The sequence below is a fragment of the Moschus berezovskii genome, chromosome 14 (genome assembly GCF_049115385.1).
Source record: "Moschus berezovskii isolate FMDL1 chromosome 14, NW_MosBer_1.0, whole genome shotgun sequence".
Taxonomy (NCBI): domain Eukaryota; kingdom Metazoa; phylum Chordata; class Mammalia; order Artiodactyla; family Moschidae; genus Moschus; species Moschus berezovskii.
The window spans coordinates 55,516,264-55,543,839 of NC_142473.1; the positions used below are offsets into that span (position 1 = coordinate 55,516,264).

Here is a 27,576-nt window from a genome sequence, read left to right on the forward strand (position 1 = left end):
GCTAAGTTTGTGATCATCTGTTTGCAGCAGCAATAGGCGGCTACCTAAGGAAAGCTACAGTGACTGCTTCTGAGGGGTACCAGGGGTGTAGAAAGGAGACTTCCTTTTCACTACACATCCCTTGGTACTGCTTGAAATGCTGATTCCCCCCGCCCCCCAATTTTTTAAAGTAAAAATCACTGCAGTGCTAAACAAGCCAACGACAGACAATCACTTCAGGGACTCTCTACTGGCTTCAGAGTTGAGCACAAGTCCTCAGGCTCACCCCAAGGTCCTCCGTGCTCTGGCCTTCCCCTACTCACCATCTGACAGGTGGCCAGTTTCCTCCAGGTCTCAAACACGCAAGGCTCATTTCTGCTCCTCCCACACCTGAAAAGCTTCCCTTCTCCCTTTGTTGATCTATTCTGCCTGTCCTTCAGGATCTGCCTCCAGGCCCTCTCCTCCATGAAGCCTTCTACAATGCCAACACTGATCTTCCCCCTCCTCACTTCATTTATTACATTCACTGGTTTGTTTGCTGGTCTGTGTTTAATTTAGAGTTCCACTGCCTACTGTCATGGTGTTTCCAGTGTGTTTTGTGTCTGGGCCTTTCCACTGAACCAGCGCTCTACAGTGTACAGTCTGAAGGAAGGGCCTGTATCTTTCTTTCTATTCCTGCAATGCCTGGTGCCCATTTATAAATAAACTCAGTCAGCAAACATTCACTGAGCATCTATCATGTGCTAAGGATAGTGCAAGGTGCTGGGGATATAAGTCCTGCAGATCCAGACCCTAACCTGTGTAATGAAGGCAAGATCTATTAATCAGATAACTGAATAGCTATTTGCTGTGGTAAGTGTGATAAAATTATACAGGCTGCTTTAAGAGCAGAGTAACCTTTCTAGGAACCTCTTCTAAGGGATGCTGGTGGTCAGCTGCAGGAAATTAATTAATAGCTGCTGAATAAATGTGAATACTTAGATTCGCAATTAAATCAGAGGGCAATTATTCATTCAGAATTACAAAATATGAAAATTAAAAGGAGTTTTGAGACTGCAATCCAACTAACTTTATAGATTGGGAAAACGAAGCCCAGTGAGGAGGAAGGGACTTACTCAAGGTTCCATCCACTGCAAGGCCGAGTTAGTTTTGGTCACATTAGTGCTGCACAGGGTTCATTACTAAGGGAGTTTCTTTTGCTGCACTTAAAAGAAGTTTTCTTTTCCAAAATGATGTTCAGGCAGAAGACTGTGAGATCAGCTTACAGAGAGCATTTCTGCTGTGTTCTCCGTGGGACGCTGCTAGGCCTCTATGTAAAGCAGCAGAGTATGTGAACACTAGATGTGAACTCTTTTTGGGAAGGGAACCTTGGTTCTGACCCATCTGACCCTGGGATGGACCTCCGCTGCTATTCTGCAGGTCCTGACCTCTAGGGACTAAGGTTCTCCTTCTTAAAACCCTGTGTTGCCCTTTCTCTCTGCATTCTACCCAAGAGCACACTCACTGGATGGTCATGAGTGGGCTGGCAAAGGGCAGCCGACCCTGCCATAGGAAACTGGAATGCTACTCAGATGTTTCCAGGCCCAGTGCAGGTGGAGGAGAACACAGAACAGACCTGGCCCAACTAACGCTGACCTCTCCCTCACCCAAGGGAGCCTTGGCCTCCAGCTGCCACTGTTGGTGATGAGCTCATGCCGGATACCAGCCAGGCTCATCTGAGGACTGCTTGGAGCCGATTAAAGCCTTGATGAAATGCGGGTGCCTGGTGGCAGGTGGCTCTGGAAAGCTGGGGCTCTGGCGCCCAGGCACTCTCATCTCTAACTCAACTAAAGCGGCGACTCCTCTATGTCCACAGATCTGGGATATAGAAACACCCTTCCCTAGGGACAGCTCATCATTCTGTCTACCCAGGCCAAAGGCAGAGGACAGGCCTTGGGGTCACTAAGGACCCTCTTTAGCCCTGACCTACTATGTGAACTGCAATGACATCACTACAGAATCCCTCCGTTCCCCACTGTGCCCCTGACTGGATGGCTGTGTCTCTCTGGATGACTAATGGCTGTCACTCTCCACAGGCTTTCCTCAAGTTAAGTGACCGGTTGACATCTACACTTCAGGTTTCCATGTATACGCCATTTGCTCAGGGAAGACCTCCCTCATCTGCTTCAGACTAGATTAGGCCTCCATTATACTCCTACTACCTTCTACTTTTCCTTAATACTACTTCTCTCGGTGGTAATTAGCTAATAATTTTGTGATTATTTGCCTAAATGTCTATACTCTGCCAGACTAAGCTTCATTAAGAATGAGTAGTTTGAGAATTCCCTGGTGGTCCAGTGGCTAGTTAGGATTCCATGCTTTTTCACTGCCAAGGGTGTGGGTTGATCTCTGGTTGGGGAACTAAGATCCCGCAAGTCGTGTGCCTCAGCCGAAAATAAAAAGTGTGTGTGCTATACTTGTTAAATTAATAATTGGAAATCAATAAAAATACCAGTATGGGTAAGAAGTTTTTCAGCTAAGTTTTTAATAGTATTCTTTAAAAAGAAACTTTTATATCAGAGGGTCCCCTCCTATACACCACATCAGCTATGGGACCAACTAGGCCCAGGCTACAACCAGGCACCATCCAAGCCAATCTTTTCTGGTTTCAAGTGGCATGGAGGATTTTATTACTTTCTTTTTTTTTTTTAATAGCTTTAAATACCATAAAGTTCACCCATTTAAAGTATACAGTTTAATGGGTTTTTTTTAAAGTATATTTACAGAGTTGTATAACCATAATCTAATTTTAGAATACTTTTATCATCCCCCAAAGAAACCTGGCACCCGTTGGAAGTCACTCTCCATCCCTCCAGAGAAAATTGCTGGCATGGAGGGTTTTTAGCTCTGTATCCAAAACAACCAGAAGAAAACTTTAGCATCCAGTAATCTGATATGATTTCTTCATCATACAGACGAAAAAAGTGATTCCACAGAGAGGCTGTGATCTGCTGGAGGTCCTCCTGGGATGAGATGGTGGCAGAGCTGAGGCAGACCATGGTCTCCAGTTCCTGCATCCTAATGGTAGTGCTTTGATCTCTCTACCACGTAATGTGTCTATGTATCCCAAACTGCTTACCCCACTGGACTTGGAGCAACTTGAGGGCAGAGGCTAAATTCAGTTCATCTGTCTTCCCTCTTGCCCAGGAGTACCGTCAGAGCAATGATGCTTGAAGGGCAGTCCACATACTGGTGCTGATCTGTGAACTTTGTTACCAGTCATCGATGAGATAAGCACAGTAAGTACGAGTAAGTGTCCAGAAACTTTTATTACAACTTAAGAGTAATTTTGTCTGTTGAACCTGATGACAAATTTGTATTTTGTATGCCCTTTAAAATATAATTTTTCTAAATTTTTTTCAAAAAATAAAACCTGCAGAAGACAGGTTTTTCAGATAGTTTGAGCATCACTGCAACTCCTTCCCAGCTCTCTTCTGCTTCTCCTTTCTCCCGTTTCCTTGACTTCGTGCACTGGCTCCTCTTCTTATGTGCTCACACCTGAAATGTAGTCTCTCTCTCAGTTGTTTCCTGGGCCTCTTTAGCTCTACAACTCTTCATCGACAACTCAGCTTCCACCACCCTCAAGAGACTGACAACTCTCAAATCTTCATATTTGACTTATAGTCCTTTCTCTCCTGAGCTTCAGACTCATTTGTCCAACTGCCCACTACACATCTCTATAAGAGTGTCCCTCAGGTCCCCCAGGTGGTCGACAGCTATTTATTACTCACCTACCATCTGCCAGCTATGAGGTTTTTTCCCTAAGAACTGTGAATATGGCAGTAAAATAAAGAGAAAAGGTCTCTGTGATTATAAGGCTTTCATCCTAGTAGGGGGGAAAGGCTGATGATAAACATACAAACAATCATGATCACTTCAGGGACTGATAAGTACCACAAAGAATATAAAATAAGGTAATATGATGCAAAGTGACTGGAGGAGCTATTTTACTATGGTGGCCAAGAAGGTCTCTGAGGAAGGGAATTTGAGTTGAGACCTGAATTCCTATCACTGGGAGAGGTTGGCACAGAGACCCTGAGATGGGAAGGAGCTCAGTGAGGCTAAGGGATAAAAGAAGACCTGTGTCACTGGAGAAGAATGAACACCATGGGTGAGGGAGTGACTAGAGATGAAGTCAGAGAAGGCAGGAAGGGTCTAGACTATGTAGGGCCTTGCAGGCTTTGGTAAGGAATTTGGATTTTATTCTGGTTTCACTGGTATGTCAACAGAAGATTTTCAACAGCAGAAAGACAGGGTTTACGTTTTAAAAAGATTCTCCTGGCAGTTATGTGGAAGATGGATTCAGGGAGACAAAAGTAGAAATGGTGAGACTAGTTAGGAAACTGTGGTAATTATTCAGGAGAACTGGATTGTCCTGCACTGGGACTAGAGTTACAGCAATGGGAATGGCAGAAAGGGGATGGTTCCAGATGTACTTTAGAGGCACAGGTGACAAAACTGACTGAAGGACTTGACAGGTAGTGTAAATGAGAAAGACAATTTAAACATGACTCTAAAATTTGTGGCCTGAAAACTAGATAGATGATCGTATCATTTACTGAGATGAGGAAAACTTGGGGAATATAAATTTCGGGGGAAAAAATAGCAGTATATTTTGGCTATGGTGACACTGAGACCTAGGAAAGAACTGGAGCCAGGCAAGTGAATTCAGTGGTTACCAATAATTTTTTTTGAGGACTTTTAACCATGAAGGGATGCAGAGAAATGAGGCAGCAGATGGAGGTAGATATGGGGGTCAAGGAAGATTTTAGTTTGCTTTGTTGTTTAAGATGGGTGATATTAAGGCAAGTTTTCATGCTGATGGGAACAAGCCAGCAGAGAGGAGAAAACAGACAACGTAGGAAAGATGGGATCATCGGAGGAATGAAGTAATTGAGAAAGCAAGTGGAAATAGGAGCCTGAGCTGAAAGCAGAGCTGAAATTAGGAACATCTTCCACTGTAGAGGGAGGATGGCAGTATACGGGAGTACGGAGGCAGGCAGGCTGGTGAAGTGATGGTGGGATGGTAAATGACTGCAATTCATTTTCTCTATGAAGTGTGAGGTGAGATCATTAGTTTGGGAGTCAGGGAAGGAGACTGCTGGAGGTCTGAGGAGACAAAGGGTATATGAAAGTTGTCTCGGTCCAGAACAAGACTGTGATTTTACTCAAGAAGTTTCGTGGGGTGGTTGGCAGTATTGAGTGTCTGAAATTCATGAACAAAAATGAGTCCAGTTAGCATGGTTGTATGATTTTTTTTTTCCTGAAGCAATATTCAGCTCTTCAGACACAGAATGAAGTAAAAAGAGATTGGGTTTAAGTAGGGTTAGTGTTTCATCAAGTTGAGTACAAAGAAGGAAGAAAGAAGCAAGGGAATAGTTAGAACACTGGACCATGGAATCTGAAAGTGTGAGGGAGGGAGGAGGAAAACGTTCAAAGCAGAACTAGTCATTCCCCTGCACCTCAATTCCACCCATACTTCCTCCCTGTATTCCTTACCTCAGCCCAGGCACAGACCATCTACTGGCCATCTGGTCCAAAATCTGGGCCAATCTTGACCGTTCCTTTTCTCTCACCATCTGATCCAACTGATGCTACTCCTAAATCTTTCTGGGATCAGTCCTCCTCTCCCACTACAACTGCCTTGCTTTAGGTCCCACCTAGACAATTAAAATAGCTTAAAAAAAAAAAAAAAAAAACCTCTGTTTATTTGGCTGTGCCAGGTCCTGGCATGGGCCATCTTTAGTTATAGCATATGAACACTTAGTTGCAACATGTGGGTTCCAGTTCCCTGGCCAGGGATCGAACCTGGGTCCCCCACATTGGGAGCATGGAGTCTTAGCCACTGGACCACCAGGGAAGTCCCTAATATAGCTTTCAAATGAAATAACTTTCCTGTCTTCAACCCTGCTCCTCCTAATCAATTTCTTCCCCTATTTTTCTCTAACCTTTCTTTCAAGTCTAATGTATACACACAAAAGTACAAAAAGTGCATAAGGATATAGGTCAAAGAATTTTCAAGGTGGATGTATAACCAGCATCCAGATAAACAGGCAGAACATTAAACACTTCTGAAGTCCCTGTGTGTCCTTCCCCAGTCACTATCTGCCCATTTGAGGGTAACTGCCATATTGATTTCTTACACTGGGTGGTTTGTCTATTTTGAACTTTCCCATTGGAGGAAAAGTTCTATTTCCTTAGCATATCTTATGTTACAGGTCTTCATTACTGGCTCTTGCTTTCCATTCTTCAATCCACACCCTACAAATTCAGCTCTTCTGAATTCAGCTCTACCTGCAGTGTACTGAATAAAGTATGCTGCTTCCTACTTCATACCTCTGAACACGCTGGTCCCTCTGCCTTTCTCCCTCATCCACCTGGTAAACTCACACTCATCCTTTAAGACTTCATGTAAACTCCATCTCCTATAGCATGCTCTCCCTGCTCTCTTCAGAGATTTAAATGGTCTTTTCTTTGCGTTCCACTAGCACCTTCTATACATCTCCATTAATACACCAGATGGCAATTTTTGGCTAAAATGTCTGATTTCCTCACTGACCTATGAGCTCCTTAAGGGCAAAGACCATGTCTGGATCATCTTTACTTTCCAGGTGCTGAGGGTAAGGCCTGTGACAGGAGAGATGCTCAGTTAAGTATTTGGAAAACGAACGAGAAGACTTGCCCATGGAGCTGGAAGGGGTCCTTGGAATCAGCTACCCTAATCTCTCTATTTTACTATGGAGGACAAAGAACTTGCCTAAAGGAGAGAGGGTTTGCTGGTGGCAGAGCCAGAACATCTGATCTTCAGCTCAGGGCTCATTCCCCTTCCCTGTATTGCTGGCAAGAATCAGAGAATGACATTTCCAGAGAGCACAGCCTGAGGCAAAACCAATCCCTTCCACATCTGGCAGCGCACCCAGAGGGGCAGACACTGAAGTGGAACAAGAAACAAAGCTTTAAGTTTTTAGCCCTGACAACAAACTAACAGGCTGTTAAAGGGAAGATACCAGCACTGGAAAGGTTCCTTGCCTCAGGCAGTGATGGTGGGGAATTTAAGGACGGCTGGTTAACACCAACAACTGAGCCCTATACTTGGACAGAGGGACAAGGAAGAGCCAAGAAAGTAAGTAGGAAAGAGGCTAAGGGAAGCCCTGGGGAAGGTATTATTAGGTGTCAGAAAGCCCAGGGTTTCTGAGGTGATGCACACTGGTGGCTGAAAAGGCAGGGGAGGGGCACTGTGACTAAGACAGCTTCATACGTGAAGCTCTAAAAAGTCAGATATATTACGACACTAAAGCAAGTGGCCCAGGAATCAAAGACACCACATGTCCAGTGTTACCCAATCTACAGTAGCTCTGGAGGTTCTGGCACATCCAAACAGGTACTGGACTATGGGTGGGCGCTGTGGCAAAGAAGGCAGGGAGAGTACACAGTCTTCGTCCTCAGTCAACCTCAGTGCAGTAGAGGGGGCCTGGACCCAAATCCCAGAGAATGGGGAAGACCTTAGAAGGGAGGTGGTATGAGAGCTGGGTCCTGGCTGGTAGAAACCATTCCACTAGGCTGAGAAACAAAGTCTTGAAGGGAAATGAGAGGCAGAAAGACCTGCATGGGCAAAGGCACTGAGTTGGGAACATGGAACAGACATTATTATGGTGTAACTGGAGCCATTAGGGCCGCAGTGGGAAAAAAAGTTAAGTGAGGGTCAGACTAGAACAATTCTAAAACCAGGTTAACGAATTAGGATGGGTAGGATTCCCTTTAAAAAAAAAAATATGTAAGTGCTTGGTGTTTTGAAGTTAGTAACACATTATAGGGAGAAGGCAATGGCAAGCCACTCCAGTACTCTTGCCTAGAAAATCCCATGGACGGAGGAGCCTGGTAGGCTGCAGTCCATGGGGTCACTAAGAGTCAGGCACGACTGAGTGACTTCACTTTTCACTTTCACACATTGGAGAAGGAAATGGCAACCCACTCCAGTGTTCTTGCCTGGAGAATCCCAGGGACGGGGGAGCCTAGTGGGCTGCCATCTATGGGGTCGCACAGAGTCAGACACGACTGAAGCGACTTAGCAGCAGCAGCAGCAACACATTACATGTAGAGTGCCTACTCTGTGGAACTACACATGCCCAATCCTTACAAAACCTTAGAGGGTAGGTGGCACACTCTCATTCCAGATGAGGAAAAAGAACTTCAGAGTGGTCACAGCTTCCCCAGGAAACATGGCTATTAAGTGGCAGGGTTGTATTCAGATCCTGAGTCCACAGTTTATGCTCCTTCCTTGCAACCTTTCTCATCTGGGGTTTCTCCTCTGAACCACAACTGGGAAATTATTTGAGTAATGATTTTTTCAATTCTCTCAGGAATAGCACATAACTTGGACCACTTCAGATAGGAGAGAAATTAATAACCCTGTGTGTAACAGATGCCTGAGAGCATTAGAGTTTAATTTTCCAGAGGAACCCTGGATGAGAAAGGCTGCATGGTAAGAGATACGTTTTAGGAAAATGGATCTGTCAAAGTGGGATCACATTCCTGGGAGGAAAAAGCTGTAAAAGCACCTTAACGGCCTTGGAACCACAGGGATGAGTCGGCTCCAGGGGCTTGAGGAAGGAGGCTCCCCACCTTCTCAAATTACTCGTCTTTTCAGCAGTCCTGCCTTTCCTTCCTTCCTCTAACCTTTTCCTGCACGTTGTAGTCAATTGCTGAAGCAGGCCTTTATGCTCATAAGACAGCGACCCACGAAGAAGCAGCATTTTTCGAGAGGAAAACCACAGAAGCCAGTGGATCCTCTTTTCTATGGAGGCTAGGGGTAGAAAGCTGGCACTGGACTCAGAACTCTTGCACACAAATCCGTCTGGCAAACCCCCACTGCCCTCCCCGACAAGACTGAAGCCAGCCATCCTCTGGGAAGCCTTCTGTAACTGCCCTACCTCCCTGCTCACCAGGCAGAAGCAGGTATTTCCTCCTTAGTCTCACCAGAGCCCTTTGTCCAGAACCCTGCTGGGGCACTCGCCTGCTGTCACTGCCTGTTTCCATATCTGTCTCCTCCACCAATCTGCGCCTCTCTCAGGACAGTTTGCCAGATCCACCTTAGGATGCCCTGAGGTCAAAGGTGACAACTGGCTTACCCAGAGTCACACTACAGAGCTGAGATTTAAACCCAAGTCTGTCTGATCCCCAATTTTGTTATGGGGCCTCCTGAAGATGAAGTGGCCTTTCTGTGCTAAGCACCCTTCCCAACAGTGAAGTGTTCAGAGGTGGCACTGTCAGAGCAGACCAGACCACCTGGAGAGGCTTCCTTAGAGGATCTAGCTGAGAAGAGAGGGAACATGATGGTGTTTTGGGCAGGGTGGAGAAGCTGTAGACAGAAACAGAATTAAGATGTTGTTAGATATCTTCCCTGGTGGCTCAAATGGTAAAGCGTCTGCCTACAATGCGGGAGACCCAGGTTTGATCCCTGGGTTGGGAAGATCCTCTGGAGAAGGAAATGGCAACCCACTCCAGTACTCTTGCCTAGAAAATCCCACGGATGGAAGAGTGTGGTAGGCTACAGTCCATGGGGTCACAAAGAGTTGGACACGACTGAGCGACTTTGCTTTGCTTTTTGCTTAGATAGGAGTACAGATTTCATGGGGAAGGAATGGGATTATAGCTGCCAGGGTGAGCATTTGATTTCTTTACACAATCACGGAGAACCTATCTGTACTTGGGACCTTTACAGACATCATCACTAATCCTCACACCCACTAATCCCTGTGATACTTCCCAGATGTTATTTATTGATTTGGCTGTGGTGGGTCTTCATTGCTGCATGCAGGCTTTCTCTAATTGTGGTGGGTGGGGGCTACTCTTTGTTGCAGCGTGGGGGCTTCTCACTACAGTGACTTCTCTCATACAGCATGGGCTCTAGGCATGTGGGCTTCAGTAGTTGCAGTTAAGGGGCTCTAGAGTGCTGGTTAAGCAGTTGTGGTGCATGGGCATAGTTGCTCCGCAGTACACGGGATCTTCCTGACCCAGGGATCAAACCCATGTCCCCTGCATTGCAAGGCGGATTCTTAACCACTGGACCACCAGGGAAGCCCCTCCCAGCTGTTATTTTACAGACAAGAAAACTGAGGCTTAGAGAGATAAGGTAACATGTCCAAGCCAACAGAGCTAGTAGGTGGGGGAGCTGGGATTCAAACCCAGGCTGGCCTAACTCTAAAGCCTTTTTTATTACTCCATGCTGCCTCTTAAGGGGTCAGAGAACCTTCCACATTATCAGACTGCTGCTGCTGCCTGGACCTCTCCCAGCTCTCACATGGGGACTGCTGATCAGAGGGCAAGTGCGGCTACCCCCTCTAGCTCTAACCCTCTAAGATCTGGGGGCCCTAAATCCTTGTAGACTAAGCAATTTTAAGGACAAGAGTTGTGTGTGGATTCCATGAGCACAGGCTGGCCCCATGTCTAGGCCTGCTTTGGGTCTCACAGAGAAAGTCTCTAAGGTGCTGCAGCTAAGCCAGTGACAAATATAGGCTGAAAAAGCTGGACGGTCAGGAAGTCAGGGGCTGCCCTCCCTGAAACCTTCTGGAGGTCAGCTGAGGTCAGAAACTTTGGAAATGTTACTGGCAAGAGCCCCTAGGACAAGGGAACAGGATCCTGCCTCTCGGTTGGCTGGTCACACACAAGCAGACCAAGAGAGGTCAAGGGGGGAGGGAGGTCAGAAGTTGGCAAGCCTGCAGGCCCTGAGGGACGGCCACTTGTTCAGGTCGGAAAGGGAGAAATCAGTGGGTTAATGGTTTTGGCCCTTGAGGCTGGGAGGCTAGGGCAGGGGGTATAAATGGATTCTGGTAAAAAGGCAGGTGGGTGAAGTGTAAAGGTGGGGGCTAAGGGCATCTGTTCCAAGTCAACAGGCAGGAACCATGCCCCTGGAACAGCTCAAATGACCAGCCTTGGCCTGGGGGGTAAGGGTGGGGTGTTTCATAAAAGGCCCGTGCTTCTTCATTTTAAAGGTGTTCGATCTGCAAGGCTGGGGAGAGGGACTCTTTGTAGAATGAGTTCCTTGCCCATTTAGGGGCTGATGGGAAGTGGGGAATGTAAACCACTGGACAATAGCTGGGGGTATAGACTGATTTTAAGGCATGACAGAGAGAATCCCCACAGTGAATGTTCTAATTCTTAGCTACAAATGTCTCTTGTTGGAGAGCTTTCCAAAGGACAAAGTGAGTAGCATGTTGCTTGGGGATGTTAGCATGTTGCTTGGGGACGTTTTCTAAGTCTCTGCTCCTGTAAACAGTGAGTTCTTGCTCCAAAAGCACCAGTCATCCTAGATGCTGTCACCACATCCATGAGCAGCGCTGCCCCTTGCAGTGTTCATTCCCAGACCAAGGCACACACTGGCTGCACTGGGGCAGGTCCCTTGTAGGCTGCGGCTATGGGCCAGGCCTGAGTCTTAAGTCAGTGTGACTGTGGCGGATGGAAGGTGGTAGGACTTGAGGGTTACTGGGAAACCCTTTCAGTCCTATCACAAACACTAGAAGATGATATGGGGACACTGGCTAGAGAGGCAAAGATTCTGGGGCTGAAAGTACTTTCTTTGAAGATGGGGTTTTGAAACAGTTATTGACTGCAGAGGACAGCTGGCAGAAGATACAGAGAAGAAAATCACACCTACTTAAAAGAATCTATTTAAACCAGTCACAGCAGAATAAAATGGAATGGGCTCCCAGGGAAGAAGGAGGGTTCCCTCAGTCTGAGAGAATCCAAAGAAAGACCAGCCAGCTGGCTGCTGGAGAGGTTTCTGCCAGGAGAAGAGAGGGCGGGCAATCAGGTAAACTGGAGGACTTCTGAGGATCTTTCGAGCTCCCAGGTTCTATGAAGAATGACCACTGACAAGGAATGCCTTGGTGTCCAGGCCCAAGAGAGGGTCCCTAAACCTTCAAGAAGTGTGGTGAGGGCATAAACAGGAAGTCAGTGCCATAGTGCCATACCAACTCAGAGGCCTGGGCACCATGCATCCTGCCAGGATGCTTTTGTCACTCTTCCAAGGAGACGCTGGAGTAAGATGAGGACAGGACCAGACCAGCCTGAATATGGGGATGGTATGTATTATCCCTCCAATACATCAGTGCTCTCCAAAAGAAGGGTAGTCAAACATTTGATAAAGATTTATTGAGTGTTTACTGTGTGTCAGTTACTATGTCAGGTGCTAGAATGAATCAGCCATGGTTCTTGCCCTTAGGGAGTTCAGAGTCAAGTTAGGGAGAAGGCTACTGAACACACACACAAAATTCAAGATTGCAACAAGTGCAACTGTGGAAAAAGAATAGGGTGCAATGAACCAGAGTAATGGAAGATGCCTGATTTAGACTAGGGTGTGTGGGGGGGGATCAAGGTGGATGTCTTTTGAGTCTGGGGTTAGTAGAGACTTGAAGGCTCTCCCCCCTTGGTCCACCAGTCCTGCTTTGGAGGACACAGGGTAGAAGAGAGGATACTTTTGGGGGACGCAAGAGACAAAGCTCAGAGCATGAACATTCAGGCAGGATGGCATGGTACACCACACAACCGCAGGCAGAGAACACACTCCAGCCACATGAGGGCAAATCCCGCATGCACATGCCACTATCACGGAGTACAGGCACCTCTGAGGCTTTCCAGCTCTGGGAGGGCAACAGACTTTGGGGAAGCTTGGCATTTCTGGAGGAGAGAGGCGGCTAAGTCCACACTTTCTGCTGACCAAGCCCTCCACTCCACTCACCCATGTTCTCACCTCCATCAAGCAGCTCCTTGACGGTCCGGTAGTCATCAGCGAGGACAGCATAGTGTAGGGCTGTGCAACCCTTGAAGCTGGCGCGGTTGTTCAGCCGGTTGTTGAAGTCATCCTCTCGGGTGACCAGGACTAGGGGGACAGCAACACAAATCCTTTCATTAGCAACAAATGCTAAGAGCCACCAACCTCACTTTCTTCCTCTTGGCATTTTCATTCCCTCATTCACTCATCTACTTCCTTACGAAACAAATAATGGCACCTACTATGTGTCTGGCCATTTGTGCTGGGAAAGAGGAAGTAAAACAGAGCCTGGTTAATTCCACAAAGGTTTACTGACATCTATTACGTGATAGGATTCATTTGGGGACATAGAAATGAATCAGATATGGTCCCTGACCTAACCTGACAAAGGAGGCAGACAGTAAACTGATGTTTACAGTATTGCCTGAGATAAATGCTATTATATAACAGGATGATATAAAAAGCCAGAAGGGAGCTTAGCTCAATTTGGGCATGAAGAAAGGATCGCAAAAGATGAGAGTCTTGAAGGGTGAAGAAAAGCAGGCAAGGGCAAGACAGAGGACAAGTCAGGAGGCAGACAGAGGCTGTTCTTAGCAGAATAGTAACGTGCCTCCTCTGTGCTCTGAAGATGTTTACCATCTATTATTTAATATTTTGTAAAGGATTTATAAAAGCCATTAAGAGTTTGAAACTACAGGAAAGTACAAAGGAGAAAAAGCATGATTATCTCAGCAACTTGAGAAATGGCATTTAATATTCTGGTATATGTACTCTGATATCTATATTGATATCGATATGGACATTGGAAGGTAGACAATACCTGCATATATATCCTACGTGTATATCTTACAAATTTGGAATTTACTATACTGCAATTTTGTAATCTGCTTTTTTTCCCTTAATAAATGTACTGTGAGCATTTTTTGAAGGTAGAAGGAACAAGTATTGCATGTGTCAAAGAACCAAAAACCCCTAGGCTCACTCAAGTATTATTAGTGTCTCTCACTCTCTAAACTGATACAAAAGAACCTAAAATCAGTTGCATCACTTTACAGAACCCTCTGGGTTAGTGATCACATATGTCCCTGTTCATCAGGGTTGTCATGACTTATGCTTGCTGTCCTCATCAGTCCCAGTATGGACAATATTTGGAAGGTTACCTAAATTCTGGGGCCTTTCCTGGGGAACTAAGACCCTACAGAACAATATCTATCTTGCAAAGGGGATGGGGTTTCTTTCCGCCTCATGTAGAAATTATCAGAGTACTTGCCTTATGTTCCTTCCTGAGCTTAGTTCACTGGAGGTGGAATTTGGGTCCTACCTACTTGTACCTGCTCCTCCCTGAGTCCACAGCACAGGGCCTGCAGAGGGCAGGCTCCTCCTACTTCCTACTGGATAAAGGCATGTAATTCAGTCAAGAGAGAACCTTGCCTGTGTAGTCAAAAGCACCAGACGATTCTTAAGCCATTCTTTTCCAAGATGTCTTGGAATGGAGTTTATGCATTTCCTCCTCCTACAAAACTGAACTTCCTATTGAAAAATCACTCAAACCCAGAAGACTGTCATGGTTCTTTCTAAACCTAACAGAGATTTCACCTAGATCACTTCATGGCAAACAGATGGGAAACAATGGAAACAATGACAAACTATCTTCTTGGGCTCCAAAATCACTGCAGATGGTGACCACAGCCATGAAATTAAAAGATGCTTGCTCCTTGGAAGAAAAGCGATGACAAACCTAGACGGTGTATTAAAAAGCAGAGACATTACTTCACCAACAAAGGTCCATCTAGTTAAAGCTATAATTTTTCCAGTAGTCACGTACGGACATGAGAGTTGGATCATAAAGAAGGCTAAGTGCCGAAGAATTGATGCTTTTGAACAGTGGTGTTGGAGAAGACTCCTGAGAATCTCTTGGACTGCAAAGAGATCAAACCAGTCAGTCTTATAGGAAATCAATCCTGAATATTCATCGGAAGGACTGATGCTGAAGCTCCAATACTTTGGCCACCTGATGCAAAGAGCTGACTCATTAGAAAAGACACTGATGCTGGGAAAAATTGAAGGCAGGAGAAGGGGATGACAGAGGATGAGATGGTTGGATGGCATCGCCGATTTAATGGACAGGAGTTTGAGCAAGCTTCAGGAGATGGTGAAGGACAAAGGAAACTGGCGCGCTGCAGGCCATGGGGTCACAAAGAGTTGGACACAAATGAACAACTGAACAACAACAACTGACCTCCTCTGCTCTTTGGCTGACATGGTCACTTGACACAATCTATTTAATTCCCCTAACTACTTTATATGGTGCTTGTTGCTTAGCCGCTCAGTCATGTCTGACTCCTTATGACCCCATGGACTGTAGCCCGCCAGGCTCCTCTGTCCATGGGATTCTCCAGAGAAGAATACTGGAGTGGGTTGCCATTTTCTTCTCCAGGGGATCTTCCCAATCCAGGGATCGAACCTGGGTCTCCTGCATTGGAGGTGGTTTCTTTACTGACTGAGCCACCAGGAAAGCAGGCATTATAATTCTCGTTTTATAGATGAGAAAACTAAAGTACAGAGGTCATACAGCTAATAAGTGGTGGCGTGAGGATTAGAGCCCAGGTCTAATCTGAGTCCTCATGCTATCTCCCCAACACATCATGCTTTCACCCTCATTTTGCAAATGAAGGAATCAGAGCCCAGATGTTCTGGTCCTAGCCTTGGCTTCCACTCTCTCTCCTTTCCCTGCTCAAGTGAAGGTGCCAGCATACCCTCTATGGAGCCTGCCCTAACAGAGATCAGCCTGAGGTTTGTAGATAACACCCAGATAAGATGGCTTAGGTGGCAGTATTTCAAATGTTTGGTCAAAATGAAGTTGCTGGAGTGTGTAACTGGAGAACAGACCACACTTCCTTATGGTCTGGTGAATCAGTGGTCCATCAGCTCTTCTGCACCAGTCAGAGGGTCTCCCAACTGATGACCCCCACCCCTGGAGTGTTACCTGACCTTTCCTGGAGCAGGGTAAACAGGAAGAAGGCCTCTGATTAGCTAATATATATGTCCAGAGTGCAATGGTATCTGCTTGTTTCTCATGCAGGACCTAACTTTAGGACCTAACTCAAAGATTAACTCAAACTCTTAGCTGAGAACAGTCTTATCAAATCATGGTAAGGGATTTTGTTTCCAGCCTACCGCAGATTAGAAGAAGCAAAACTAGAAGGCTGGGAAGAAGGTTTCAGAAACAAGTATGCGGATTACAGTCCAGAGGTCACCAGGCAGGGAGGGAAAAATAACAGTACAACAAAAACCTGTAAGAGGAAGCCACAGAATACAGTGCCTCAAGAGCCAGTAGGGCACCACTGAATTGCCACACAGGACATTAACTGCTAGATACAATGATGAACATGAGGAAAAGTGATAGTTGGTTCAAGAAAGCAGGAAGGGTATAACCCATTTTACAAAGAAAAGATATCATCCATTCAAAATGTATTCTTAATGAACACCCATGCATGGGGGTAGCTTCTGGAGATATACTAATGAATAAGACACCCTTCCTGACTCTAAGAAGTTAACATCTAATGCAAGAATCAGACCACTGAATGGACAAATCATAAGTGTGAGACAGAGTTATACATGGGATGTTCACCATAAAAAGCAAAAGAACTCAAGGAGCACAGCTGGGCTATTTGGATCAGGGACAAACATCAGCATAGTGGCAGTGTCACAGCCCAGCTAAGAAGGAATGTCCATGAAGAGAGCCCCTGCTCCCCTCTGAGGTCTCATCTCTCACCATCCCCTTCCTAATGCTCTTTCTAGCCCCTGAGCTTTTGCAAATACTATTCCACTGCCTGGAACATTCCCCTCTCTCTCACGCCTTCGGCTGACTAACTTCAATTCACTTTTAGGCCTCTGATTAAAAGTCACTTCCTCCAGTGATTCTTGCTAAATTCAAGGTAGATATTCCTCCCAAGAGCTTCCCTAGCACTTCAGGCATCTCCCAATTACAGTATATATTATCCATTCCATTGCAATCACCTGATTACCTGACTATGTTACCCACTAGACCAAAAGCACAAGGAGGAAAGGAAGTGTGACTGTCTTCCCCACAGTTATACCCCCAGTGTCTGGCCATAAATATATGCTTGACAAATACTTGTTGAATCAGCAAATGCATACATAATACATAATTAAGGCCCTACTATTACCTTGTTTTGGAATAATAACACCAACCAACAGTATTTAAAGGAGGAAGGAGAGTATAGCTGTTAAATAAGTGAGCTCTGGAGCAAGATCACTTGTGTTTGGGTCCCAGTTCTCACTTTACTGACTGTGCAATCTTGGGTAACTTACTTAACCTCTCTGTGCCAAGTTTCTTTACCTGTAAGTAGAGATAATTAACATGCTCTCTCATGGGATATCATAAGGATTGAAGGAGACACTGTGAGTAAAGGGGCTTGGAACAGGACCTAAGAGTACCTCTTAGCCACTGTCAGTTATTATCCTTACTGTCTAGTCTTGTGCTTCCAAAAGTGTACTCTCTCTACAAAAAAAGGCCTGGGGATTTTTGCATACACTTTTTCCCTCCAAAAGACACAGCTTCTGAGTAAGAATCAGAGAATCTAATTTGGTGCTGTTGTTTAGTTGTTATATCTTTTGTGACCCCATGGATTGTAGCCCACCAGGCTCCTCTGTCCATGGGATTTCCCAGGCAAGAACACTAGAGTGGGATACCATTTCCTCCTATAGGGGGTCTTCCTGACCCAGGGATCGAACTCACATCTCCTGCATTGGCAGGTAGATTCTTTACCACTGAGCCACCAGAGAAGCCCTAATTTGGTTATTACTCAGCAATTTTATGTTTGGCAGCCTCTCCACCCAACCCCTGTTAAAAGCCTGCAGCATTGGTGTTCCGTGGAACACTCTGGAACTGGACAGTGCAAAACAACACGTAAAGCATTCCCTTTATTTACTTCAGAACGACCCTGTGAGGTGGAAGCTCACGCTCCCCATTTTACAGATGGGGAAGCTGAAACAGAGCAAGGTGCCACAGCCAGTCAGCGGCGGAACCAGGACCCTGTCCAGGTCGGCTGGACCCATTCTGTGCTCTGGGCAGTAAGCTCTTTTCCCCTTGTCACCCAGTTTCAGAAGCCCTGTCCCAGGAGATCTTACTGAAACCCCCAGATCATTAGATCTCTATCAGAAAAAAAAAGTGTCTAAAGGTGGGAAAGAGGAGGTGTGTGCAGCATACACCCTCACATTCTTACTTGCTCTCGTGGAGAAAGCGGAAGCAAACCCACAGAAGCTAAAGTGACTCATTCAGGGCCAGCTCACCAGCTGGCCACCACGGTGGTCTTTTGAGGCCCAGTGTGTACAGCTGGTCCTCAGCCAGTGAACCATCCCCTTCCCAACAAAGACGTCCACCAGCCCATCTCCAGCACAGGGGGAGATGGGCTCAAACTCCTGCTTCCCTTCCAGGCCAGCCGTCCCTGTCCCTTCACCCCTGTGGCCACAGAAAGAATGACACAGCATTACCCTGTCATCCTTCTGTTCCCACCTCTGCCTTTTGAGGCTGCAAAGTCTATGCTGGGGTGCTGTGGCCAGGGTCAGCCTGGGAGCCGTGGCAGGTGTGCAGCTGATGTACACACAGTAGGATTTCCTGCACTCAGCAGTGTCAAGGAGTCAGGAGAAGTGAAAGGGGTCCCCGAAGCCCTCCCTATAGCCTGACCACTACCCAGCACTGCTGAAACTGCAAAACAAGACAACACCCTCCTGCCCCCAAACTGCTGCCTCCCATGATGAGAAACAGTAATCGAAGGTAAAGAACTCACACAGTCCTGAATCTTAGCTCTGCTACTTACTAAGGTCTTCTACCTGTAAAATGAGCACGACAAGCAATAATTTGAATATTAAATGAGTATCAAATCTGATAACAGATTTTTTAAAATATTACCACAAACATTTAGTAATGCTGCTTCCTCCCCTGGGGTCGGCACTGGGGATACAAAAGTGAATCACACATGGTTGTCGTCCTCACAATGATAAGTCTATTGGAGGAGACTTTGAAAAAAGGTAAGTGAGGCAAAATGAGTGGTCTCCCAGTAACAAAAGCTTTATTATCATTGCCTTGTGCGGAGGAAAGGCAACCCTAGCTAACAATCTTTTCACAAGCTCAGGCTCTACCTGTCACACCCAGGAACTTGTATCATCTACTGCCATGGAGTGCCTTTAAAAATAGGAGCATGTCTCCATGAGGGGGAACCTTTACGACTAACCTGATGAACATGAGAACCCTTACATTTGTGCAGCACTTAGGGGTTTAGAGAGGGCTTCAAGGCAATTGTCCCCTCACCCCAGGTCAGCCTAAGACAGACAGGTCAAGTACTATTCTATTGAACAGAGGAGGAGTCAGAGGTAAAGAGGCTGGGTGGCCTAACTCAGGTGGCTAATCGGTCCTGAGCCGGCCTGGCTCCATCTTCCATATTGCACAGCTTCTGCCAGTGCCCACAGGCTCAAGCCTCACATACCCCAGCATCAGCCCACCTGGCATGAAGCTCAGGGACTAAGCTTTTATGGAGGGTCTCCAGGAGGAAGTCTCTGGGCTCTCAGCTTCCTTCCCACGAGGTGTTGTGTATCTACTACCTTGCTAAATCCTCACTCCTACTGCCAGCATCACCAAGCTGCCTCCTCAGCTTCTGTGGGCACTGTTGGCTCTGCCTCTGGTGCTTGTCTTTAGCCAGGGGATGGGTCAAGAGGGGGACTCCTTGTGCTGGATCACTGTCCCTGGGGCAGGCAAGGCTTTTCATTCCCTTGTCCAGCCTGGATGGCCCTCCTTCCTCTCTAAGCACCCCCCGTTCTTCAAAGTCCAATTCAAGGCCTCATCTTCCAGGAGGTCCTGTCCCCCAGCTCTGCTCTGGAGGCTTGTCATTCTGATCGTGTGTATCTATTTACCACTTGTTTGTTTACTGTCTACAACACTTTGTGTAATACTTTTTGTGTTATAATTTCCCTTCTGACTCCCCAGTTTCCTCATGGATGACAGAAACTAGTTCATCACATTTTCTATATGTATCCCACCCAGCATCACTTCAGTATTTCATGCAGCTTCAGCCATGAGCACAGAGGAGCCCTCATTTACCCCCTGCCCTGGAGCATGCCACCACTGAGCACCTCAGCACAGTGAGTGTTACGAGAGGCATGTGTGCACACGGTCTGATGCAGCAAAGATGGACACATGTCAGGCGACTTGAGGAGGAGTCTCCCCAAAGAGAAACTGTCGGGAGGACGAGGTAGAGAAGAGCATTCCAGAAAAGGAAGTGGTGTTTGCAAATGACAGTGGGTGAAATTGCATTACCTGTCCGTACAAGAAACTGGTCCTCCAATGAACCTGGAATGCTGAATGAAGGCGGGTGGAGCAATGGGCACAGATGAGGTTGCCCAGGCAGACAGAGGCCTGATCCTGAAAGGGATTTGGACTCTGTCCTGAAAGCTACAGGCAGGCAACGGTTTTTGTTGACGAATTAAGCAGCATGGGGAACAGCAAGAACAAAAGACCAGGAGAAAAGTGAATTGGATTAAAAAATGGTTTTCACTAAACTTGCTATGTATTTCAATCCTTCCATGTCCTAAATTCTTTATTTTTAAAGTGAGGAGTTTTTCTCACATCCGTGGTTCATAAACTTTAGCGGCATGAGAATCATGTGGGTAACTTGTAAGAAGCACTGGACTAGTCTCTGAGGGCCCTTCCCATTCTAATTCTCTTGTGATGAACACAAGAAAGATGCAAGGCTGGCCAAACCCATCCCATTTCCATATCTGGGCACCAGAATGTTCTTCCCAAATCCCATGGTAGAAAGTTAAAGCAAAGCCCCCTAAGACTCCAAGTCTTGGGATACTGGAGACCTCTAATGTCTCACTCAAACTTCCTCTCCCTGCCAAAATCCAACTTAAATTAGGTCTTCCTATACCATATACTCTAGTCTGTTTCCTTGTTTACGCAGCAAAGTATTGCATACTTTCCATGGGCTGAGCCATGGCAATAAAGAGGCCCAGCCCTGAAGAGCTTATAAATGCTGCAAATAACACTGAAAGAATCTTTTACGAAGTATCGCTGAAAAGGAAGAGTTCAGAATACTGAGCTGGAAAGACCTGAATTCTAAACCTGGTGATGCTGGAAAATTATTCCAGACCTGTGAGTTTCAAATTTATCCCTGATAAAATGGGAGCGCTGATATCTATAAATTGTATTGCTGTGAACACTGAAAAGATGTGATACAGTGAGGGGCACAGGAAATGACTATACCTAGGAAATGGTACAAACTAACATGCAATTTTCAAATTAACATATCCTCCCCTGTTCTGTAACCTGTAATATATCCACATTCCCCTGCTGACTTTCAGAGGCTCTCCTACCTGGTCCTAATGTCTCTAAATAAACTGTTAACTCCTCCCTTCCTTCTAGTGAGAACTTCCCACTGCCATGAAAGGATCCTACCATGAATCCTCCGTAGGCAGCACTGTGTATCAGAAAGAGCATAAAGGTCAGTCAGTCAGACTGGTAAGCAAAACTCACTGTATGACTTTGATCAAAATAACATCTCTGAGAATCTGTTTTCTCATCTGCAAGATAGATATCATCACCCTACCTCACAAGACTGAACGGCAAAACCAATTTAAAAATGGAAAAAGAATCTGAGAAGGTATTTCTCCAAAGAAGATACACAAATGGCCTAAAAGCACATGAAAGATGCTCAACATCATCAGCCATCAGGGAAATGCAAATCAAAACCACAAGGTACCACATCACATCCACTAGAATGGTTAAAGTAAAAAAGACAGGCAATAACAAGTGCTGCTGAGGATGTGGAGAACCTGGACCCCTCATACATGACTGGTGGGAATGTAAAATGGTGCAGTCACTTTGGAAAACAGTCTGGTAGTTCCTCAAAAGGCTAAGTATTGAGCTACTATGTGAGCCAGCAATCCTAGATATACACCCAAGAAAATAAAAACACTATGTTCACACAAAAACTTGTACAAAAACATTCACAGCAGCATTATTCATGATAGTCAAAACAACCAAAATGTCTCTCAATTGATAAGTGGATAAACTAAATATGGTATAGCCATCAATGGAATATTATTCAGCTATGAAAAGGAATGAAGTATTGATACATGCTACAACATGGATGAACCCTGAAAACAAGTCAAAAAGAATTCAGCCACAAAAGACCACATATGTATGATTCCATTTATATGAAGTGTAAATCTATGGAAACAGAAAGTAGATTAGCGGTTGTCTAGATGGAGAAGGAAATGGCAACCCACTCCAGTATTCTTGCCTGGAGAATCCCAGGGACAGAGGAGCCTAGCGGGCTGCCATCTATGGGGTCGCACAGAGTCGGACACGGCTGAAGCGACTTAGCAGCAGCAGCAGCAGAGCTAGAGACAGTTAAGAGAAGTGGAGAATGACTGATTACAGGTATGAGGCTTCTTTATGGGACGATGAAAATGTTCTAAAATTGTGGTACAAGCAGCACAATTGTGAATACACTATAAACCACTGAATTACACACTTTAAACAAGTAAACTATGTGGTATGTAAATTAAATCTCAATAAAGCTGCAGTATTAAAAAATGTAAGGCACTGAGCACATTGCCTGGCATGTACTAAGGTGAAATAAATGGTAATAAATTTATTATTGTGCCCTTTCCTCTTCTTTTTAAAAAATTTATGTATTTATTTATTATATTTATTTTTGGTTACACTAGGTCTTTGCTGCCGTTTATGGGCTTTCTCTAGTTGCGGTGAGCAGTGGCTCTTCTTCCTTGCAGTGCTCAGGCTTTTCCCTGCAGTGGCTTCTCCTGTTGCAGGGCACAGGCTCCAGGGTATACGGGCTTCAGCAGTTGTAGCTCACGAGCTCAGTAGTTGCAGCTCACAGGCTCCAGAACACAGGCACAGTAGTTGTGGCGCACAGGCTTAGTTGCTCCACAGCATGTAGGATCTTCTCAGAACAGGGATTGAACCCATGTCTCTTGCACTGGCAGGTGGATTCTTAACCACTGTACCACCAGTGAAGTCCCCCTTTCCTCTTTTTGATGCCAGTCTAACCACGGCCAGAACCACCTCTTATGGTAACACTGTAGGATAGGTCAGGTTCACTGCAGAGAGCCCATTTTATACCTAGTGGAGGGTCACAGGTGAGTCCTGAAGGCTAATATCCCAGGACTAAGAGGAAGGGGTGTGTGTGTGTGTGTGTGTTCTCTGTGTGTGTGTCTGTGTGTGTGTGTTCTCTGTGTGTGTGTCTGTGTGTGTCTGTGTCTCTGTGTGTGTGTCTGTGTTTGTGTGTGTCTGTGTGTGCATGCGCAGAGGGCACAGCTCCAATCCCTGGTTGGGAAACTAAGATCCCACATGCTGTGTGGTACAGCCAGAAGTTAAAATAAATAAAGAATAAAATTTTAAAACTCGGAGTAATAAGAAAATAATGGCCTCCGTTTACTGAGCATGTACTATGTGCCAGGTACTGTGTGAGGAACTTTACAACTATTTTCCTTGAAATAATCACACTGGGCTGTTGTTATTCTTATTTAGTAAAAGAAGTTGGCACTTAGAGAGGTTATGTAGCTTGTTTCTGGTCATGGTGGCAGTCAATAACCAAGCCAGTTTACCTCCAAGGCTTTTACTCTCTTCTCTATGTGATACCACAGCTTCACTATTTCTTCCTTTTGTTTATCTACGCTTTACCCATTCCTTCAACTCAAGAAGTCTGATTTTCACTGATCTCCCTCTCCTCTCTGCCTTCTAGTATTCTGCTGCTGCTGCTGCTAAGTCACTTCAGTCGTGTCCGACTCTGTGCGACCCCATAGACGGAAGCCCACCAGGCTCCCCCGTCCCTGGGATTCTCCAGGCAAGAACACTGGAGTGGGTTGCCATTTCCTTCTCCAATGTGTGAAAGTGAAAAGTGAAAGTGAAGTCGCTCAGTCGTGTCTGACCCTTAGCGACCCCACGGACTGCAGCCTACCAGGTTCCTCCATCCATGGGATTTTCTAGGCAAGAGAACTGGAGTGGCTTGCCATTGCCTTCTCCGTCTAGTATTGTGCAGTCCATATCAAATTAGTTAACATTTTCTCTTATATAATCTTTTGTATTTTCAGACTGTCTCATGCATACACTCTTGAGCATTGCAGGTGTTCCATAAATACTTCTCTCCAAGTAGAAAAGAGGATCTTGAAAGACCCTGTGTCTTACAGATCTCTTTGACCTTCATCTAAAGAATGGTCATCTAGGCTGGTCTATGGCTGGAGGGCTGCTGCTGCTAAGTCACTTCAGTCGTGTCCGACTCTGTGTGACCCCATAGACGGAAGCCCACCAGGCTCCCCCGTCCCTGGGATTCTCCAGGCAAGAACACTGGAGTGGGTTGCCATTTCCTTCTCCAATGTGTGAAAGTGAAAAGGGAAAGTGAAGTCGCTCAGTCGTGTCCGACCCTTAGCGACCCCACGGACTGCAGCCTACCAGGTTCCTCCATCCATGGGATTTTCTAGGCAAGAGTACTGGAGTGGCTTGCCATTGCCTTCTCTGGGCTGGAGGGCTAGACCCCACTTAAAAATGGTTCTCACAAACACCATGCTCTCTGCCCATAGACTAGAAGATTTTCTCTTAAGAACAGGACCCTGTTTACCTCATTATACCTTATCATAGCGTAACATGAGACCTGACATAGCAGAAGCTCAGAAAGGTTTGATGAACTAAAGAGAAGACTAGGCTAGCACTTACTCTATTGGAGACATGTCAAGGGCAGCCTTCCCATGTTGGGACCCGCAAGCCCATCTTCTCTCACCCCACGGAAAAGAGGGAGAGCAGGAAGGTTGGTCCGGAACCTTAAGATGAAAGGTTGATGACCCTGCCTATGACCCTAGCCAGTCAGTGTGGCATCCTCTCCGTCCTAGGACACTCATCTGACCACAGACTCAGGTAGAGCTTTCCAGAGCCCATGTCTCACCTGCACATAACCAAAATCTAAATGTGGGCAAACTCTTAGGAATCTGTTATCTTCACCAACACTTCCACCACTTCCCATCTCTCCTAATCCTCCCTGGTATCTAGAGCCCTGTGATTTGTCCTATAATTTCCCTGGGCTCACCATCTCCCACTTCCCTGCCGCTCTCTGATCCTGACCAAAGCAGGATTCTTCCAGGCCCGGGGATCCTCTGGGCAGGGCCACAATAAGAGGAAGGAGGCTGTCCCCTTTGCCAGCTATGCTGCTTGGCTGGCCAAACTTGGTCCCTGTGGGCTCCCCATCTCTACACCTGCTTGCCTCTCTCTGCCTTTTCTTCAAGATGCTAAAAACTTGCAATAAAAAACAAATACAAAATGCTGTAATTAATAGCCAATTCCAAGCCAACCCAGCATCTCTACTAATAAACCTCAACACTTGCAAAAAGAACAATAAATTCTGCACCTCTCTGGTTCTGGGGTGGTTTCTTATATACACTCGGTGTGTGCGTATGTATGTGGGTAAGTGTGTCTACATATATATTTATTTCCCTTTATTTCCCATCCAGGGAGGGGCAGAATAATGAACTGCGTGCGTCAGGGAAGATGAATCTGAGATACTAGGGAGCAGTGCAGTAAAAAGATTAAAGTGTTATTATTGTTGGTTTTTTTTCCCCCATGGTCCATTGTGACAGCTCGACCGTCATCTGTAAAAAATGTCTCGGCGAGAGATAATCATCGGAAACTCAATAAAGCGTCAGGGGGAGCCTCAGCCCCCATCAATCACTGGGTGCCTGGAAAATTTCAGCTCTCTGTCTCCCTTCCTGCTATCCATATAAATGTCTCTAATATATTTTGTGTGGTGTGTGGGACTCACCCCTGATTTGGAACTTTTGATGAAAAAATATTTATATACAAAATATGTAAATCAGTTAAAAATCGCAAGACTACAGTTCTTTGCCACCCCATCCCATTTTTGCCTTATTTTTATAAATGCATCGAATTTTTTCTTTTTAATAAAACATGTCAACTAATCTATCTCCTCCTAGTCAAACATATATATAGATTTGGAGGGCTAAAAGGATGGAAACAATTAACCTAACTTGCTGCTATACTTAATCCTGAAGTTGGCCAAAAGGCCTAATGGATATATAGAGTATTGTCCATTCAAGTGACTCTACAGGGGCTGACACTGCTGAGAAATGACATGTAGAACCACTGGTGCTGAAGGTGTGACAAGGCTCTGACAATGATGAGGAAGACGCAGGGACATTATTAAAAATAATAACATGCCCAAATAGCTTTTGGCCTGGCAGATCCCCAAATTTTCCAAGGCTTTGGACAAGTCAGAGGTTTTTGAGACAAGTGTGGGGCACATATTGGCTGACATGGGTGCTGGGTTCTCTAAAGAGCATGAGATGGTTCTGCTGGCATTTGACATCATCTCTCTGCCTCAGTTTCCCTTAGTGGCTACATCACAGGGTTGCTGTGAGTGTGCAATAAATAAAGTACCACTAAATGTAACCTGCTGCTGCAGCTATCATCATCATCAACTTATTATCGTCACTTCCCCCCTGCTTCTCTACCGTGGAAGGAGTCAGCTCCTATAGTACTCTCCTCTAGGACCTGCAAGGCTCCTCTCCACCTAAGAGATAAAGTCCAAGTATCTGGATCTGGCCCCAGTCTACTCACTTTAAAGCAACACCTTTACTGCTCATTACCCTCGAAAATGAATCTTCTGTTGTATGGATGCTTCACTCTAACGAGTTTACTTGCTGCACCAAAATAAATTTTTTCCGTTTCCCACCTCTGAAAATTCTGGACATAACATAGGCCCTTCACTGAAAAAGTGAAAGTGAAAGTTGCTCAGTCATGTCCGACTCTTTGCGACCCCATGGACTATACAGTCCACAGAATTCTCCAGGCCAGAACACTGGAGTGGATAGCTGTTCCCTTCTTCAGGGGATCTTCCCAACCCAGGGATCGAACCCAGGTTTCCCACACTGCAGGTGGGTTCTTTACCAGCTGAGCCGCCAGGGAAGCTCACATCCTTCTCTGATTACACACAATTCGCACTCAGTTGCCATAAAACTCAGTTGCTCTATAAAACCTTTTTATACTTCAAGGCTCAAATACCATTTTATTTCCTGAAGCTTCAGACAGATTCTCTACTTTGAGCTCTTATAGTCCTTGTTATCAGCATCTCTGACTGGACCCTTGTCAAACATAGTCTTGGTCATGTCATCAATCTTTATTATTATTATTGCCAGCACCTTATATGTGTATGATACCTTGTATTTTCTCAAGTATTTAATAAGTATTTTAATTTGATCTTTGTAATAAGCCTATGGTATAGAATATATTATTCTCTATAGAAGAGAAAATCAAGGCTCAGAGAGATAAAGAGAATTGCCCAAGGTCACACAGGTGATGGCCAAGCCATTCCTTGAACGCGAAGATAATGTTTGGCTCTTCACAGATAAGTTTGCTACTGTTGAAGGCTGTGGCAGAGACACTGAAGCATTTGGAAGGCTGTGTCAGAGACACTGAATGAAGTTTTATAAGAGTAGGACGATAATGATGATGATATAAAAACAGAAATCTACATTAATGGAATTCCTTCTGTGTTCCAGGTTTTAGGCTAAGGATAAACATACTACTTCTAACTCTCCCACTAATGTTTGTTTTACAAATAAGAAGACAGAACCTCTAAGAGGTACAGAAAATTGCCCTAGATGTCACAGCTATGAAGTATTCTGTATACCCATAATACCATGCTTAAGCACACAGACTCTCTAGGAATGAAACTTAAAGT

At 45.5% G+C, this 27,576-nt stretch overlaps 1 protein-coding gene and 1 non-coding gene across 2 annotated transcripts in view; both read right to left on the reverse strand.

The window, feature by feature from the left end:
- Positions 1 to 27,576, reverse strand: part of CLPB (ClpB family mitochondrial disaggregase) — a 143,114-nt gene that overhangs the window by 53,548 nt on the left and 61,990 nt on the right. Inside the window, exon 5 of the mRNA XM_055423598.2 lies at positions 12,767 to 12,895. Within this exon, the coding sequence (XP_055279573.2) occupies positions 12,767 to 12,895 (129 nt within the window). The remainder of the gene's footprint in view (positions 1 to 12,766; positions 12,896 to 27,576) is intronic.
- On the reverse strand, positions 5,806 to 5,878 carry TRNAG-CCC (transfer RNA glycine (anticodon CCC)). The gene has a single exon. It is a non-coding gene; the product is annotated as a tRNA-Gly (tRNA).